Source organism: Cavia porcellus, unplaced genomic scaffold (assembly GCF_034190915.1).
Source record: "Cavia porcellus strain 051 isolate PalLab524CR breed Dunkin Hartley unplaced genomic scaffold, mCavPor4.1 scaffold_22, whole genome shotgun sequence".
NCBI classification, from domain to species: domain Eukaryota; kingdom Metazoa; phylum Chordata; class Mammalia; order Rodentia; family Caviidae; genus Cavia; species Cavia porcellus.
Window position 1 is genome coordinate 21,643,081 of NW_026947505.1, and position 17,482 is coordinate 21,660,562.

General features: G+C 36.9%; 1 protein-coding gene across 15 annotated transcripts in view; it reads right to left on the reverse strand.

Moving 5' to 3' along the window:
• The window catches only part of Syne1 (spectrin repeat containing nuclear envelope protein 1), a 430,253-nt gene that overhangs the window by 164,302 nt on the left and 248,469 nt on the right, over positions 1-17,482 (reverse strand). For all 15 annotated transcript variants that reach the window (XM_063233318.1, XM_023564552.2, XM_013151061.3 and 12 more), the window contains 10 exons: positions 16,704-16,850; positions 14,669-14,794; positions 13,131-13,307; positions 11,507-11,772; positions 7,606-9,766; positions 4,564-4,901; positions 4,235-4,379; positions 2,392-2,610; positions 1,485-1,741; positions 67-232 (listed from right to left, as the gene is read on the reverse strand). In XM_063233318.1, coding sequence (XP_063089388.1) covers positions 67-232; positions 1,485-1,741; positions 2,392-2,610; positions 4,235-4,379; positions 4,564-4,901; positions 7,606-9,766; positions 11,507-11,772; positions 13,131-13,307; positions 14,669-14,794; positions 16,704-16,850 — 4,002 coding nt within the window. The remainder of the gene's footprint in view (positions 1-66; positions 233-1,484; positions 1,742-2,391; positions 2,611-4,234; positions 4,380-4,563; positions 4,902-7,605; positions 9,767-11,506; positions 11,773-13,130; positions 13,308-14,668; positions 14,795-16,703; positions 16,851-17,482) is intronic.

The window sequence follows — 17,482 nt, forward strand, 5'->3', positions numbered from 1 at the left end:
ACAACCAATTAAAACAGGGGAATTATTTCTTAAACAAGTTATAAAGAATGGAGAATGTTTTCGTACCTGCAGTTCTTGAAGTTGAGCGTCTACTTCAATTGTTGGGTTCCCTAAATACTCCTTTGTCTCTTGAACCCATGATTTCACAGAATTAATCTGAGTCTCCACCACTTCTCGCTCTTGCAACTCTTGTCTCACCAACTTTCCGTTACTCTTCACTTTCTCTTGCATGCTTCAAAAAAGATTAGAAGGCAGAAGTGAATTTGCAATGAGAAGAATGTCTTAAACATGATTTTTTTGTTCTATTAAAAACATCCAAAAAAGTAAAACCAAGTATATTTTTTCAAGTAAAGATACTGTCACAAAACTGTCAGATAAAGTTGAGTATCAATTCAGTTAAAAAATACATGTCATATAAAATAAATAACTTATCCCTGGAAAATGGAGAGTTGATTTTCTCTTGTACTAGTAAGTTGCAATTGATTTTCAAATCTAAAGCACCTGGAGATTATTAGGTTATTTACTTCCTCTTTGGAGGCTACTCAAACATATAGCCATCAGCATTTAGAATTAATGTCTAACTGAAATATTTGTAGCTATTAGAAAGTAATCTTTAAATAGACAAGCTTTGAATATTTCACAATTAATAAGGTTCCAAATTCAGTTAGCAATGTATGAGTTTCTATTCTTTATTTGAATAAATGTGAATCTGGAAAATAGGTTTCAATATATGTTGTCAGATTAGCTTAATATTAATATGAGATGAATACAGTATGTATATACGGCAATAGTAATTAACTTAGGAATTACATTTTCTAATGACATTTTCTTCTTTGGCCTAAGAAGTATGAGACTGGTTGTATAACTTTGATAATAAATCTTTCCTACATTCATTAACAGTAAATGCCTATGAGTTACCTGCAGTTCATTCCTGCTCCTATCTCTCAATAAGTATCAAGTGTTAGCAAAGTTAAATGTTAAATAGCTGTCAATTGTTTACCTTTCAAGCCTCATTTCTCTTAAATCATTCCACCCTCTTTCCCCACCACCCAAGGACTTCCTTAAAAATGCCACCTGTCCCTCTGTATTTCCATACATATCATTGCCACTTCAGTACCTAGCTGACGCCCCCTCAGTCTTCAGCTTTGGAAGAAATGCTTTCTCTTTACTCCTAGATGAACTACCTTGACTTTGCATTTTCTCAGCATCCTTTGTACACTACTGAAATAACTCGTTAGTCATCTATCTCTGTTCCTTGACTGTAGACTCAGGTAAGTTTGGTTCACCATCATATATTTAAGTACCAGATCTGTCTTTTGCACTGTGTTAGATAAAAGATAAGAGTCTAGCAAATTGAAAAGCAGAGATGATGGAAATGGGTCCCTACATTTTGAAAGTGGTACAATGAAGCACCACTGTACTGAGTACCATATCTGGGGTTGACCCAAGTACAGCAGTATTAATGAGTGCAGGTGTATACTCACTTGAGGCACCGATCTTGCATAGCTGTGATTTCCTGCAGGGTGGGTGGCTCTTCTCCAGAGGGGAGGGCTCCATCCTGAAGCATGCTCAGTGCTTGCTGCTGCAGCACGCCCAAAGCCAGCTGTTGCTGGTCCAGCTCTAGCACACAAGTATCATGGTACTCAAGAAGGGACAATAGTTCTGCTTTGGAGGCTTTTTCTGCTGAACTTCCAGGTAACTTGTCTTGCAGTTGATCAATGATTTCAGTGGCTTTTTTAATCTAATGCAAAATGTATGTATTATAAAGGTCAAAACTGTAAAAAAATAGGGCAATTCTAGGACCAGTATACGCCATGATTAATATAGTGCACTAAAGATAATGGAATAAACTCTGAATTTCAGGATAATAGGAGCAATCTCCTTAAAATGCAAGAAAAGGCCACCTGTTTAACTTTGGATTTAAAACTTTATCTCAAAATCATATCAGGTGATCAGAGACTAAGTATAGTACAGAAAAATTTAAAAATTAAATAAATATAATTCCAATATTTAAGTTGACAGAAATATGTGTCTTTGAGTCATAAAGATATTACTTAAAATATTCAGTGCTAGTTAAAGAAATTATAGGATTGAGAAATGAATCAAATTCTTGTTAATTTGCATGGCAGAGTTTAAATTAGCCTGACTTCTTTTCAAAATGTAATTGTTTGGTTCTCTAATTTAAATCATTTGACACTGACTTGGGACTATATCGAATATTGTATTTTGATTTTGCTTCATTGTTTAGTTTTCAAATGTAATTTAAAAAGTGATTTTAAAAGGCACTTTACTTTTATAAGGCTGATATAGGTAAGGAATAAAATTGTTTTTCAGAATATATTGTAAACATTACTTTAAAAACAACTTTAGCACATCAGCAATGGAAGTTACCTTATTGTTCAAACCCTTCCACTCATCCACTGCGTCTTCCAGGATCTTCTCCTGGTCCTGGGCCACAGCGCGCAGACGCGTCCAGCGCTGCCAGACAGTAGTTGTCGACCTGTTTAGTGTGGCTTTGCTCGCATCATTTCCAGATTTTTCCAGTTGTGAAGCTTTTTCCTCTAGGGCCACAACTTTGTCATGGAAAGAGTCAACCTCCGACACTAATGCCTATGGTGGGGACAGGGAAAAGAGAGAAACGATGGATGAGAGATTGATTCGTTAAAAATCCTATGGATTTGGGTGAAGTCCAGAATTATCTGCAATAGAAAGGATTTCTGTATGTCAATTTTCTTTTGTAACATATTTTTCATTTATTTTCAAAAGTGAGTTAGGCTTGAAATTTTTTAAAGGAAAAGCGAATATTATTTATTAAAAGTTTACTTACTACCCAAGATGCCATTTTTTTTTTTTTTATTTTTAAAAAACAACAAAAATGGGACTGGAGGTTTAGCACAGCGGCATAAGTGCCTGCCTTGGAAGCAGGCAGTAGTGAGTTCGATCCCCAGTACCGATAAAAAGGAAAAAGAAAAACAAAAAACAAAAAACAACAACAACAAAAATACAAGCAAACAGAATTTGGTATTTTAGTATGTTAGTCTTCCTTATCTTGCTATGATAGATGAGGAAGACTCAATCATTTCTTTTTTGAATTTTATCTAAATTATCTACAGAAAGTATTTATTGACATTTACTGTCACATTTTATCTGAAGTAAACTTCTCTGAATGTCTCTTTGAATCTTAGCTGTGCATTTCCAGTAAGAATCCAAAAAATTAGTAGTATTCAACTATATAGAAACTTGTATGAAATGTGATTAATTATCTATCATATTTAAGGAACCAAATGAAAATGGAAATTTAATGTTTTGCTTTTAAAGCCATCATGTAAAGAACCATTACATAATGAAAGGGAAAGAAAGTGCTCAAAGGAAAGAACAACTGGGATGGGGAAAGGAGAAATGGAAGAAAGGAAAAGACTCTATGTATGCAGGTATACACAAATAACTGTACGTATATGTGTGCAAGATAGATAACTACACTACTAATTCCCTGCTAGTTCATCAAAAAGAACAGTTTGTGCTGTCATTGTTTGACTGTTTGATCATTTTTACACCTACATCTTGTAACCTGAATAACTACTTCTAAGATAACAATATGCAATATATTGAGTAGTTCTGATTTCTTACTGCTTTTTTGAAATTCTGTATTATTTTTATCCTTTTGCTTGCTTTGCTTTTTTAAAAATAGAAAAACTTTTAAAAAGAACCATTACGAATACAGTTAAAATATATTTTAAGAAAACAGTAATGCATGCATACTCTTATTTATAGCAGCATACTTCATAATAACTGAAACTTGGCTTATATGTCCATCAGCACGTGGATAAATAAAGAATTGTGGTACTTATGCATAAGAGTACTATGAAAGGAGGATAAATTTGAGGCATTTTTAGGAAAATAGATACACCTTGAGACTATCATGCTAAATGAAATAAATTAAGTGCCCAAGCTTAAATATCATATAACTTCTAAGAGAAACACAAAGTAGAAATAACTTAAAAAATAAAAGATAGGTAACAGAAAACATAGAGATAAAACTTTTGCAAATGAGAAGGGACCCAAAGACAAGATAGAGGAGGGAGAGGAAATGAAGAGAGAAAAGAAAAGGAAAAAAAAAGATGATGATGTATTTATTAATGAGATATACCCACCTTCTAAGCTAAATGTAAACACTATGCACTGGTAACATGTAATAATAAACATTTTTTATAAAGAATACCAAAAAGCCTCTGACCTTATGTTGTGACAATTTTTCTTCTGCTTCGTGACTGGAAGATGTCTTCAACAAAGAAAATGCAGACAATTTCTTTTCAGCATCATTCATCAATTCAATAACCTCTTCCCTCGCTTTCTGATAATCTTGCCACTGCACTGTGCATCTTGAAAGATTCCAACATTAATCAATAAGCAACATGGAATTACCTGCTTCTATGCAGAGCTTTGGTGTGTGTATGTCTAAAGATACTCAGGGAATTAATTTACACACTAGTATAAACCATTAGTATGTTACTACTTTGTATGAAAACTCAGTTTGCTGAAATATAGAGCATTAAGCCACTCTACCTCTGCAAGAGGTCTAACTGGGCACAGGAGTCCTGGGTGATCCTCTGGCTCCTCTCTTCCAGGGAAGTCATCTTCTGTGTGAGGTCTTCTCTGCCAGTTGACTTGATGAGTGGGTCCAACCTGGTCACTAGTGCTTGGAGTTCCTCCAGATTACTGTGAAATTGATCCTCGGTACTGAAAAATTCCTTGTGGCTTTTGAGATTTTCCTCTGCACTCTCCACATCTAGGCCATTGCCTGCCAGCTGTAACATTTCTTGGGCATCTTCAAGCCAATCATTAGCTGCTTGAAAAACTTGATAATACCTTTGACACTGACTATATATTTCAGTCAAGGTAGCCTGAAAAACATTGATTGCAAATATAATCAACTTCAAAGTGCAGTATGTTTGCAGGATATAGTTTTATATTTTCTACTGCTTCTCTAGTTCTCAGTCCCTCCAAATGTACATATATAAGTGATTTGGTAGCATGGTGGATTTTTTTTTTTTGTGGTGCTATTCATCATCATCCTTTATTTTTCCTTCCACTATTCTCGTTATAACTTTATCATTGTGGTTAAAATAAATAAAGATCAGAAGTGGAACAAGCAAAAATTTATGCTAGTATTTTGAGTAGTTTTAAAACTTTCCTTTCTGTACAAAAAAAAAAATAATAATTCCTAATGATAATGTGGCAAGTTGAACGGTTAGCACAGTGCAGTTATATCTCAGTTGATGGAATGAATGTACTGGGAATCAAACATAGGTACCAGAAATCAAATTCAAGACCTTACACTTGCCAGGAAGGTCTGTGCCACTGAGCTGTGTCCCCAGCCCTGATGGAATGTATAACAACACTATAGGGTCCAACTAGCATTCGCTGGACCAATGGTATCAAGCATGAAACTATACCCCATGAGACTTGACCAGAGACTAAAATAGAAAAGTGTAAGTCCAGAAATCTGGCCCCTTCAAATCTAGGAGGCAGGACACATGAAACCAGCCATCAATGAATGTCTAGGATTAGCCATACTGTGCAAGAGAAGACAAAAGCAGTGAGAAAATACAAGAAGGGTCAGCTCTGAGTAAGACAGAATGAGGATGGCAAATACTCCCAGAAACTTGACCTTCAGTTATTTGAGTCACGACCACCAATAAAGCAAGAGAGCAGAAAGAGAAGTTTCTTACTGTATGTGTGATTTGCATTTAAAAATATTCATTCAAAAAAGCAACTTCCATGACAGATGTTTTTCAAGAATGAAAATTTCATTTGTTACCTTTTATTCTATGTCTGTCTCTATTTACATCTATAGCTATAAGGAAATAGTTTAGTTTTTAACCATGCTTTTTGGTTAACATGACAAAATAAAAATATATCAAACATACTCTGAGATGTCAGGATTTTACACGATGAAATTTATTAATATTTCACTCAAATTAAGATGAAAGAGTTACTATTTAGAGGGTTAACTTTAATCTAGGTGGAGGGCAAAGGGCATGATAGGTAAGATTCATCTGGAGCTACCTCATCTCACTGTATGCTAAGAACTTAACTTGGAGGAGGAGGTATTATTCGTCCTCTGCAACAGTAAGAAAACTGTGAAGGACATAAGTAATTAGCCCAATGTCAAATAGCAGGGCTAGAAGCTTCCATCAAGGCTCTAGCTGCCACATTATGTTGAAGAAAGTGTGTTAGGTAAACAGCTGACTGAAATCTGTTAGAATCAGACTGTCAGAAGACAGACAAAGGAAAAGGCTGGGAAGAGGGAGGTTTGCACAAAGGATTAAAAGAAGTAATCCTAAGGCACAGACCACTAGAGGTCCAGAGTAGCCACACTGGAGGCCAGTATAGGAAGTTCAATGGTGCTCCCATTTCTCCTTGCTGTCCCCCAGTTTTCTGCTATGGTACTGTACAAGGGAGCTAGATAAGGGAAGCAACACATAGGCCACTACAGGTCACCCCACAGACAGACAAGCTTCAGCGTTAGGGTTTTGACTGTATCACCCACCTGCCTCTCTCTGGAGACTCCCTCTTCAAGGTTCACATTTTCTAAAAACCGTTTTGTTAATTATTCATTGTTAACCAAATGTATTTGATGGGTTCTGCCTGTGTGAAGCTCTGCTAGACTCAGCATGGTGCCTGCCCAACAGGGTGATGGACCCTAAAGACCACACACAGAGTGTCCCTTCAATACTAACTTCTGCTTTCTGTCCCAACAGAAATTGAACTTCTGGCTTTTCGCACAGGTGCCACCATTCCCCCAACTGTCAATAAGTCATTCTGCTCATCCCTTCAAACTGCACCCCGTCAACCAAATAAAAACCCACTGCTTCCTTGTTGGCCTCCAGGGGACCTTGCACTCTTCTGCACCCCTCCTGCGCTTGTAATAAAGGTCTTGTCATGTCTTTTCTTTTCTTTTCCTTCATCTGCTCTTTCTTCTCTACTTAGCCAAGGAAAAACCTAACAGTATTAATATTCTAATATAGTCTGTCCCATATCTCTATGGGAGATTAATTCCAGGACCCCCACAGATGCCAAAATTTTCACTCAAATCCTTTACATACCATGGCATCGTATTTGTTGGGCATATCCTTCTTTACACTTTAAATCATTTCTAGATCATTTACAACATCTAACACTATGTAAAAAGGCTGTGTGATTCACACAGACTATTTCATTTAATAAGGAAAATAACTCTATACTTGTTCAGAAATTTTACAAACATTTTCTATCCAAAGTTCATTAACTCTGCCAGGAATTAGATTATGAAAATCATCCACAACCTCTCCAAATGTGAAATATTTCCTGAAGTATTACAGGAAAAGTGATGTAACGTGGAAGCCATGAAACAAACATTATGTGCACACACAATAAAAACATTCCTTTCAGTTACCTTTGAAGATTGTTTTATATAGTATCATAAAAGAAATATTTAAGGATGCAATTCTAACCAACCAACTAATCAAAACAAAACCAAACAATCCCCCCAAAACAAAAAAACAGCCTTTCTGGGAACTTGTTTAGAAATAAGCCAAGTAAATGAGCTAAATACTTTTTACTGACCTGTCGGGCACGCAAAGCTTCCTGAATGTCTCCATCCAGCTCTGCGAGCTCAGCAAGTGTGTGTTCTAAGTCAGCAGAAATCAGCTCCTTAGCTTTCGTGAATTTCTCCTTCTCCTTGTTACTCAGGGCGCTCATGATTCTCAGGCTGGACTGGACCTCCTCCTGCTGGATCTGAATCTTGCGGATTTCCTGCTGGATATCCTGGAGACTGAGGTCCAGGCATATGGGCCCACTGAGCTCGGCCTTCACCCTCCGCAACCAGTCTAGGGAGTGGCTCATCTCTGTCTGGAAGTCTCTGCTCTGTACCATTCGGCCCTCACACTCTGTTACCATCTCGCCAATGCTAGAAGTCAACAGTGTCAGTTCCTCTTGCCATTCCTGGACCTGATGCTTGGCTTTCTCATAAGCCGAGGGGTCCAGGAGCAGAGCAATATCCTCCACATGCAGGGCCACTCGTTTTAGCAGAATTCCTGAGTCCTGCAGGCTCCCAGCTAAGGAGTGATACATTTTGAGCTTCTCCTCTGCGGGCAGAGTCTCCTCATTCACTTTGGACTGCTCCATTTTCACAGCCTCTAGTTGACTCTTTAGCTGTTGGCACATCTTTAGATGCTCCTTATAAGAGCTCGTGGTGTCTTCTAATAAGCCTACCCTTTGTTCTGCCTGTCTCTTCAGCCTGTGATACAAGGTGACAAGGTGCAGCATCTTGTCTGGCTGCCAAGGTTGACCTGTGCTGCGAAAACTTTCTTTTTTCTGATTGAGCTCATCTACTGCTTCCCCGAGAGCCACCACCTCACCCAGCAGGGCCTTGCAGTTGTCCTGAAGAGACACAGCCTCATCAACAGCCAGGTCTGTGGGAACTTTTCTCATCTTTAAAAACTGATCTTCGAGTTCACTCAGAGCCTGTGTTGTCAATGCAATCAAAGAAGCATACTCTTTTCGAGCCAGCATTGTTTCTTGCACTTTATAGAACTTGTCTTTAGCTAAGGCGACAATGACATTAAATTGTTGTGGCAGAGCATTTAGCTTTTCACTGAGGTAGGAATGATCGACTTCATTCAGGGAGGGTAACATGGCCTGCCCAGTTCTTTGGAGAGTAAGTAGCAGATTTTCATACTCTGGAGATTGTTCAAGAATGTGTTGGTATTTGTCCAGTTGTGTATCAAGCTCAGTACTCTCATTCATGAGGTTAATTTCAGGAAATGTAACAATATCTGCTTGTTTGAGCCAATGACAAGCTTTATCAAAATCTTCCTTAAAATGCTTTCGAGAAACTAGATTCTTCTCTAGTTCTTGTAACCGATGACTGCACTTTTGTAAAACACTGTCATAAACACTCTGCAATTCCTGAAGCTTACCCAGAACCTCACCCTTTTCCTGCTCTGTGACTCCTTTCATTAATTCACGACCCTGGGCCCAAAGTCCAGTGACTTCATTCTGATACGTCTTGAGACTGGCTTGTGCACTCTTACACGTTTTAACTTGCTTGCTCACATCATCTGGTAACAGGCAGATGTGTTCGCGGAACATGATCTTTCGCTCATGCTGTTGAATTTGGCTAGTTGCCTGAAATACTGCCATGAGAAACTGAGTTTTCTCAGATAGTGCTTTGTTTAAGTACTTCCTCCTCTGGCCCACTAAGTCACTGAGACAGTTCACATGCCTTTGTGCGTCACAGAGGACCTTCTGGATCACCTTCCTCTCATTGAGGCCAAGATCAGCCATAACCCTGTCGGCATCCTTCGTGAGCGACTTCAGAAGTAACTGTTTGGCTTCCAGCTCACTGCAGATGGCCAGGTGATCCATGAGGAGGCTCTGTACCATATCAGGCGGGGGACTCTGCTTGAGAGCCTCAGCAATGTTGGGTTGTTGTTCTTCTGCCCACTCCATTAGCTCCTGAAATTTGGACTGCACCACATTGAGCTCCTCCAAGTTAGTGACTGACACTTGAATTTTCCCTTTAACGAGGCTCTCGAGCTGAAACCAGCGTTGTTCAAAGTGACTTGTCTGTTCTTTGACTAATTCTTTGTCATCTAGATTCAGATGTTCTATCATTTTTTGCTTTTGATCTTTCAGATCTTCAATGGCATACTTTCTGTCTTGCAAGGCCAAGGCCAGCTTTTTCAAAGCTTCCAAGTGGACAGCTGTGCTCTCTGCATCAGATCTGTAAATATATTGAAATATACAAGAGAAAATTCGTTCACATCATTTCATCATTTAAGTGGGCAGTCTTAGCTTGAGATCATTATGAGTAGCTGAATTCATAGTTTGGTGATCAAAATACTATAATTATTATGAAACACAAGTCTCTTTGATCTATTTATGTATCAGAAAGTTAATTAAATCAAGTTGCCTAGCTACATCTCTGTCCTCCTTTTGCTAATTAATACACCTTTCAATAATATCTAACATATACTTTTAGCCCACTGTGGCTTTCATCAACTATACAGAATATGCATACTAACAAGATACCCTGATGATCTGTGTCATGTGAAACACTGAGAAACACTAACCTACTGCTTTCTTGAAAATGGCATATAAAAATTAATAAGTGATTCATGGTTTATCTGCTGTCTTATGGGCATGAGATCCAAACAGCAACAGAATGCTAAGGGGGTGTAAGTATAACTGATGGCTCTGAGAGTTACTCAGCTGTGTGTCTTGATACTTCTGAACAGTTATGTACTTAGATTTTTGAAATCTTTAAAAACAAGCGTGAAATGCAAAGAATTCTCATCCTTTAGATTTTAGAGAATGCTTAAGAAATAGAATCTTATAGTTGCTCACATTTACAAAATGACCAGTTTTGAAGTGTGCAAAGCAGGGTGGGGGATTGTGCTGAATTTTGTCCTGGACACATTAGGTCTGAGGCATCTGTAGGACTATTACAAACCACAAATATGGGGCTTTATGCTGAGAGAGTCCAGCTTTATCCCAAAGACTAGTAAGGTGTTGAGTATCAAAAAGGGGTGAACATATTGGAAAACATTACACAAAAACAAATACAAAAAAGCCTCACTATGACTTAACAATATTTAGAAGAGTATTAGGTGTTTCTTATTACAGCAAACTCACAAATCTTGGCAGAAGTAAAGATTTTAAGAATTATACTGACCAAAGTATAAAAAGGCTTTCATGTGAAGACCCCGTGTTGGGAGAGGAAGTCTTGTCAGAGAAAACCGTTAAGAAAGCTTCAATTTCTAGAAACTTTCAAAGGAAAACCTTACTGAATTTGAATTGTTTACCATTTTCTAGAATACAACTAAGCTTGACTGAATTGCCTAGAATGTGCTACTACTTGATACAAACCTTTGGAGTTTATCCATTCAAGAAAGATTCACTTCATGAACCCACAGATGGTAGCCCCATAATTGATAAATAAACAAAGTTAGAAATATCATAGGATATTCCTTTAGATGACAGAACAATAGTCTTTGGAATATATTTGAGGTCACAGAGCGAAAGCGTTGTTTGCTTTTCTTTCTTTCTGGTACAGAACTAGAGATTGAGCCCAGAGCATTCCCACTGAGATACATAATCATCTTGGTTTATTTATTTTTTTATTAATTTATTTTGAAAGAGGGTCTTAGTTATTAAGTTGTCCACAGTGGTTTGAATGTGTGATCCTTCTGCCTCAGCCTACCAGAATACTGAGATTACAGGTATATACCCACACACCTGACCAAAGAGTTCTGTTTTTAAACATTTCTTCTTTGCCCATTGGTAATTAATAGTAAGCTCAAGAGTCTGTATCTATTTGACAATATTAGATGCTTAAAATTTTGCCAATATCAATACTGGTAGGCAATGATGATAACGATGCAAATAAGAAATTTTAAATTTTAAAGAAATTAACACATTTCTTGCTTAGTATTACGGTGACCCACTGGAGAACTTCAATTACCTGGCCAGGTTATCCCATTCTGTAGTGAATTTTTCTAAGAATGCTTCCACAACATTCATACGGTCATGATACTCTCTTGTTCTCTGAAGGTCCTGTTCTCTTTGAGAACACAGTTTGTCCGACTGAAGGCACAGATCCAGCCACTGGTCATTTAAGTGACTTATCTCCTTGTGCTCAGGAGATTCCTGCTTCTTTGTTAACTTATTCACTTTTTCTAAGATGGTGCTCATGGATGCCTGTTTGCACTGCAGTTGTTTAGCAAAATCCTGAAGAATAACCACAAAAACTAGATAAGTCATAATGAACCCTCTGAAACAAACACAGTTAATTAATAATACCTCAATACAGAGTGATGTAATACCTCAAGGAATTTAAAAACTTTTTAATATGAAAAACTGAAGAGAAAAATCTAAATTTCCTACTACTTTATAAATCTAATTTCTCAACTGCATAACAATTAGAGTAACTATATTATTTTTCTTTCACTGTGTTATTTTTAGAAGTGTCAAGAGAAACTGATAAATGTGATAACAATGTTATCATTAAAGAAAAAATATCTTACATTGAAGTGAGATCTTCATTTTCTAAAACATTTAGAAGATTTCATGTTTGAGGGGAAAAATAAAACTATTTATACTATTTTCTACTGTTTTTCTTTTTGCAGTTCCAAAACATTCTAGTAAAAACATATATAACCCATAATTGTAGAGACAAAAACTTAAGGTTTTTTGAAAATCTAATTATACATCCAAACATTAACATATTAAAATTTATTTTATTATATTTTAATATTACAAATAAGAGTAATATTTCTATTATACTTTATACATGCACTAAATACATAATTAATCAGGAGAATTTAATTCTATAATTGTAGAAACATGGTAGTAAAAACTACTGAGGCTAACTATTGCTTAGCAGCAGCTTCTAGCCCTGTAGGTTAAACGATGGCTTCTTTACTTAGGAATAAATACAGCGGATGGTCTGTGACAAAAATGGGTGTTTGGGATTGTGGATGTAGCTCTGTGGCACAGTGCTTCCTTGGCAAGCAGGAGGCCCTAAGTTTGGTTCCCAATGCCAGAAAACAAACAAACAACAAACCCCCCAAAAATGGATGTTTGGAACATAAGGAATAGACGTTAAATTTTTTGGCTTTTTTCTCTTTCCCTCTTTATTTCTTTTGAGACAAAGTCTCTTTAGACTATCCAAAGTGGACTGGAACTCCTGGTCTCAGTGATTCACCTGCTCAGTCTCCAGAGTAGCTGGGACCCCAGCTATGTGCCATTGCATCTAGCTTATATATGTTTCTGTGTGAGCTGTCTCTCCCTGACACCAGAAGAAGGCTATTCAGGATCTCTCTTAGGCTTTAAACAGCTGTGTTGATGTCTAAAGATTGACAGACACCCAGGTATATTGAAGCGAACATGCTGAAAATATTTCAGCATTTTTCTTCCTTGGCTTCCTTTATTTCCAGAAGGGCTAAGTTGTCCCATTCTGTAGTAAATTTTTCTGCCACAGTTAGGTACTCTGTCGTTCTCTGAGGGTCCTGCTTTCTGTGTGAACATAGCTTGTCTGACTGAAGGCACCGATGCAGCCACTGATCATTTAATTAATGAATTCCCACCTTGACTTGGGCTACCATGTTCTGGGCGATGTTTAGCTCCAGTTCAGAGTGCCTCCTCTTCATGTTCTGTAGTTGCTGATCGGCGTCCTGAAGGTAAATCCACAGCTCAGCCTTTAGGTGCTTGATCTCTTCCCAGCCCTGAGTTAAGTTCTGTGCCTGAGCGAGCCTTTGTTCGATCTTGAGAAAACACAGGAGTAAAAGTTAGCAGCCATAGATAGAAGCATCTGTGTCCAATGAATCAGAGAGATAGAAGCATCTGTGTCCAATGAATCAGAGATTCAGCTCCTCTGCTGGTCTACGTGCATAGACAGACACACATATGTGTGTGCACATGTGCGTGTGAATACATGCACACAAACAGATGAATCTGAGAAGTACTTTTCTATTTGCTTCAAGTAAAGGAGATTTTCTCTTGGATTTAGAATTTCTAAAAACTTCAAATGTGTGAGAATGATTCCATGTGATTTTAATCAGTGTTGTGAATCTGAACACTTCTAACAATTTACTAGATTAGAAGCTGTCCTGATGGTTTTGCCCATTGTGGTTTTCCATAGACAGATCTGTCTGACTTGTGAATTTGGTTGTATGGTAACTAGAAAAGACCTATATTCTCATCTGTTGCACATCTGTTTTCCCATTTTTGAAACTCTGAGTTATTAATATTTAGCTATGTATTTCAATGTGCTTTGCTGGTTTTTGAAACTATATAATTTGTGCCAGAGAATTATATTTCCATAACACAATGCAGATCATGTCATCTTTCACAAGGATTCAAAGACAGATTAGTTTTAATAATATGAAACAGGAAAACCTTAGTATATTAACGTATTTTTCTTTTTGATCATTTTACTATTCTGTAAATACTTTGTAAGTTAAACTAACTTAGTCTTATTTTTCTTTTAAACTTGAGTGTGTTAAATGAAAATGTTGCAGGCTATGCAGCAATAGTGTGAGCATGGCACTCCTGAGCTACCCTCTGTCCCACGTGGTCAGGGACGCATCACTCATCCTAACTCTTCCCACTGAGGCCAGACACAGCTGCAGAACCCTGCTCAGTACCACAGCATCAGCCGCCTTGATTTTGAGTCAAGCTACCAGACATCTTGATTTTAAAAAGAGTCAAGAGGTCCTTCACGTAGTATTATTATGTGAAGAGAAAAGGAAAAAAAGCGTGGAACAAGAAGAAGAAGAAGAAGAAGAAGAAGAAGAAGAAGAAGAAGAAGAAGAAGAAGAAGAAGAAGAAGAAGAAGAAAAAAAACAATGGTAATAATTACCATAAGGAGCAAAGAGGAAGAAGTTGCTAATCAGTAGCAACTGAATGAGACTACATGATCCAGCTGTGACTCAGTCATTAGTATCAGCAAGCTTATATTTCTTTGACTTGTTTGAAATTTAAATATTGGTTTACTATAATGGCTATACAAATATTATGGCAATGATAAGCCAAGAGATATTTTCTTTAAACATCACTTATAACACTCTAGCAAGAGAACACAATGAAACAGAAAATTTAATATATTTTTTTGAAATATTTTTACCATTTGTTCTGTTTGCTGAATGTCTTTTGCTGTGGTTTTTACCGAAGAGTTGGACAAGTCACACATGGAACAAAGGAGATCCAAGTAAGTCCTTGCTTGCTCCTGCAAAGCTCTAAAGTGTTTGACCTGGGAAAAAAAGCAACTGTCAGAGGGAGATAGATATGTGCATTATTTAGGTAGCAAGTATTTCACCATTGGTTGAAATTTGGTGACATTCAAAAATAGTCTCCTTATGATCATTGTTTTTACCATTTTTTTGACGTTTGTTAGTGATTTATAGGCGATAATACAAAGTACACTGATAGGAGCTATTCTATCCACCATTTGCTCTCATTTTAAGTAAGGTTGTCCACATTGTTTAAGAAAGAGGAAAACCCAAGACATTTCTCTGGGCCTCACAGATTCTCTGCCTATTCTCACTTACTTTTCATTTCAGAGCGAGAACTCATAGTCTACTGTGATCTGTTTCCAAACATGGTTGTGGATATTTTGGAGACAAGGCCATGATCAGAATCTGGAAGTTCACTGGAGTGAACCAAAAACAGATGGCTTGGCTTACTTTCTTTACTGGAAATTCCTTTCCTGCTTTTCCTTCCTAGAAGCCCTCAGGAAAGCTTCTGAAGGTGAATCTCTACCACCTTCATAAAATCTGCAGTGGTCTTTCGGCCCTGGGTACAATTTATTCTGGAGAATATAGTAAACTGCATCTTATTCTAGCAAAAGGCCATTGGGATTAATAATTTTCTCTCTCTCTCTTTTTGTTTTCTTAATAACAAAGGAGAAAAATGAAGCTTTATTTTTAATTGCCCTGAATAAAACAAATTGGTAACAAAGAGTCACAAGAAAAAGAATGACAAAAGAAATCTCAATCCAATGAAATCGCAGAGTACAGACATTTAATTCACCCAAAAGAGTCATGTTTCACTTGTCCTGATGCTCTTCTTTTATACAATGTAATACAGTATTCATAAGAACTATTTCACTACTTAATGTAAATCATTTAAGACATAAGGTAGATATGGGAATCAATTAAGTAGATACATTGTGTTTGGGAATTAAAGGAACTGCATCAATCTTGGTTCCAATAAAGATGGAATTATTTACTTAATATCATTAATTCATGACTAGCAGCAATAAGTTTTGCAACTAAATTCTCCTAAGATATTTTCCACAAAGTTAATGCTGCATATAAATGTTGCTTAGTACAAAGTTTAAAAAACATTTCTCCTATATTCTAATGAAGTTTCAGCAACAAAATTTTAAGCTTCTGGATAACATATTACTATGCAATAAATTTCTTTTTCATGATGACAGCTAACATTCCATCAGTCATTCATTTATAATAATTTATAAAGCATCTTGTGCCAAAAAAACTAGAAGATGGTATTGCTTTTTCTTTTATAAATCAGGATTATTTGTGGTATTATATCTGAACTTCATCATAGCTTTCAGAAGTGTGTACATAGTTACCCCTTTGTGAGTTTTGCATCCACAAATTCAACCAATTACAAATCAAAAAAGTCAGAAAAAACAAAATCTTGTCTGTGCTGCAAGTGTACAGACTTTTTTCTTGCCATCCCTGAACAAGCACATAGCAGCTATTTACATTACATTAAGTGTTGTAAGTAATCTAGAGATAGTACAAAGACTACAGGAACATATGAGTAGGTTATTTGCAAATTCATTTTATACAAAGAACTTGAGCATCTCCAGATTTTGGTATTCACAAGGATCCTGCAACCAGCCTCACATAAATAAAAAGGAACTACTATCTTTATCATGGTCACTTTATGTATCAGGAAATAGGCTCAGAAAAATTAGGTGATTTAGCTTTTATGGTTCATCTTTGATTATTGAACTCTATTCTACCAGGGCAATACATCCTGCTGGCTGGAACATGAACATGAGGCGAGCCAAACTCACACCTTATTTATACTTTTATATGCCCAGCTCAGCTGGGCACATCACAGATACTTAATATGTTTTGATGGACTAAATGAGTCATACAAATAATAAACTTTCAGGAATCCACAACCTGCTTGACGGCTTCTGCCCGGCTAAGAGGTGGCTGTGGACTTGGCTTTAGGTCTGGCTGGACCGTGGAAAGCCAGGCCTGGCACTGCTGCAGGGTATCTTGCCGGCTGACATGCTTCTGAAGTTCATGCTCCAGACTCTGGTACACCTGAGGCAGAACAGTTATAATGAAGTTGTGAGAGTAGCCTTCTGTTTCTACAAACATCTTAGAAACTAAATGCAGTACATTGACCGATCCATTTCAACGGATATCCTCCCTGGACTCTCCAATACCACATGCATATTTAGGGTGGTTGTATATGTTCAGCTAAGAAATGCTGCAAAATGCAATGGGTTTATAACTTCTCAATCCACATGTCACAATGTAATATATTCACCAGGGGAAGAGAAAACGGGCAAAATTCATGTAAGTGTCAAAATTTATTAGGTACAATGCATTAAATCAACAAAGTAAAAGGCCACAAACTCACAAAGTCAAAAATTTCTGCACCTTTTCTCTCAATGATGTAATTTTTCCCATTTTTATTAATACATATTTGTATTACATAGTGTTTATGCTTCTTATGGAGAATTGATACGTGTGCATAATATGTCTATTCCTGCTATATAAACTAAGCCAGTAACCAATAAATCTCTATGGAATGAGTGAATGAACTGAGTTCACCCAAAGCTTCATGTCTGAGCCAAGTATTTTTTCTCTTTTCTCTTTTAGTTTTACTTGTAATTATCCTTTCTTTTTCTTAATTTTTTGAAGGTAAAAATTTCAAACCTAGGGAGTCA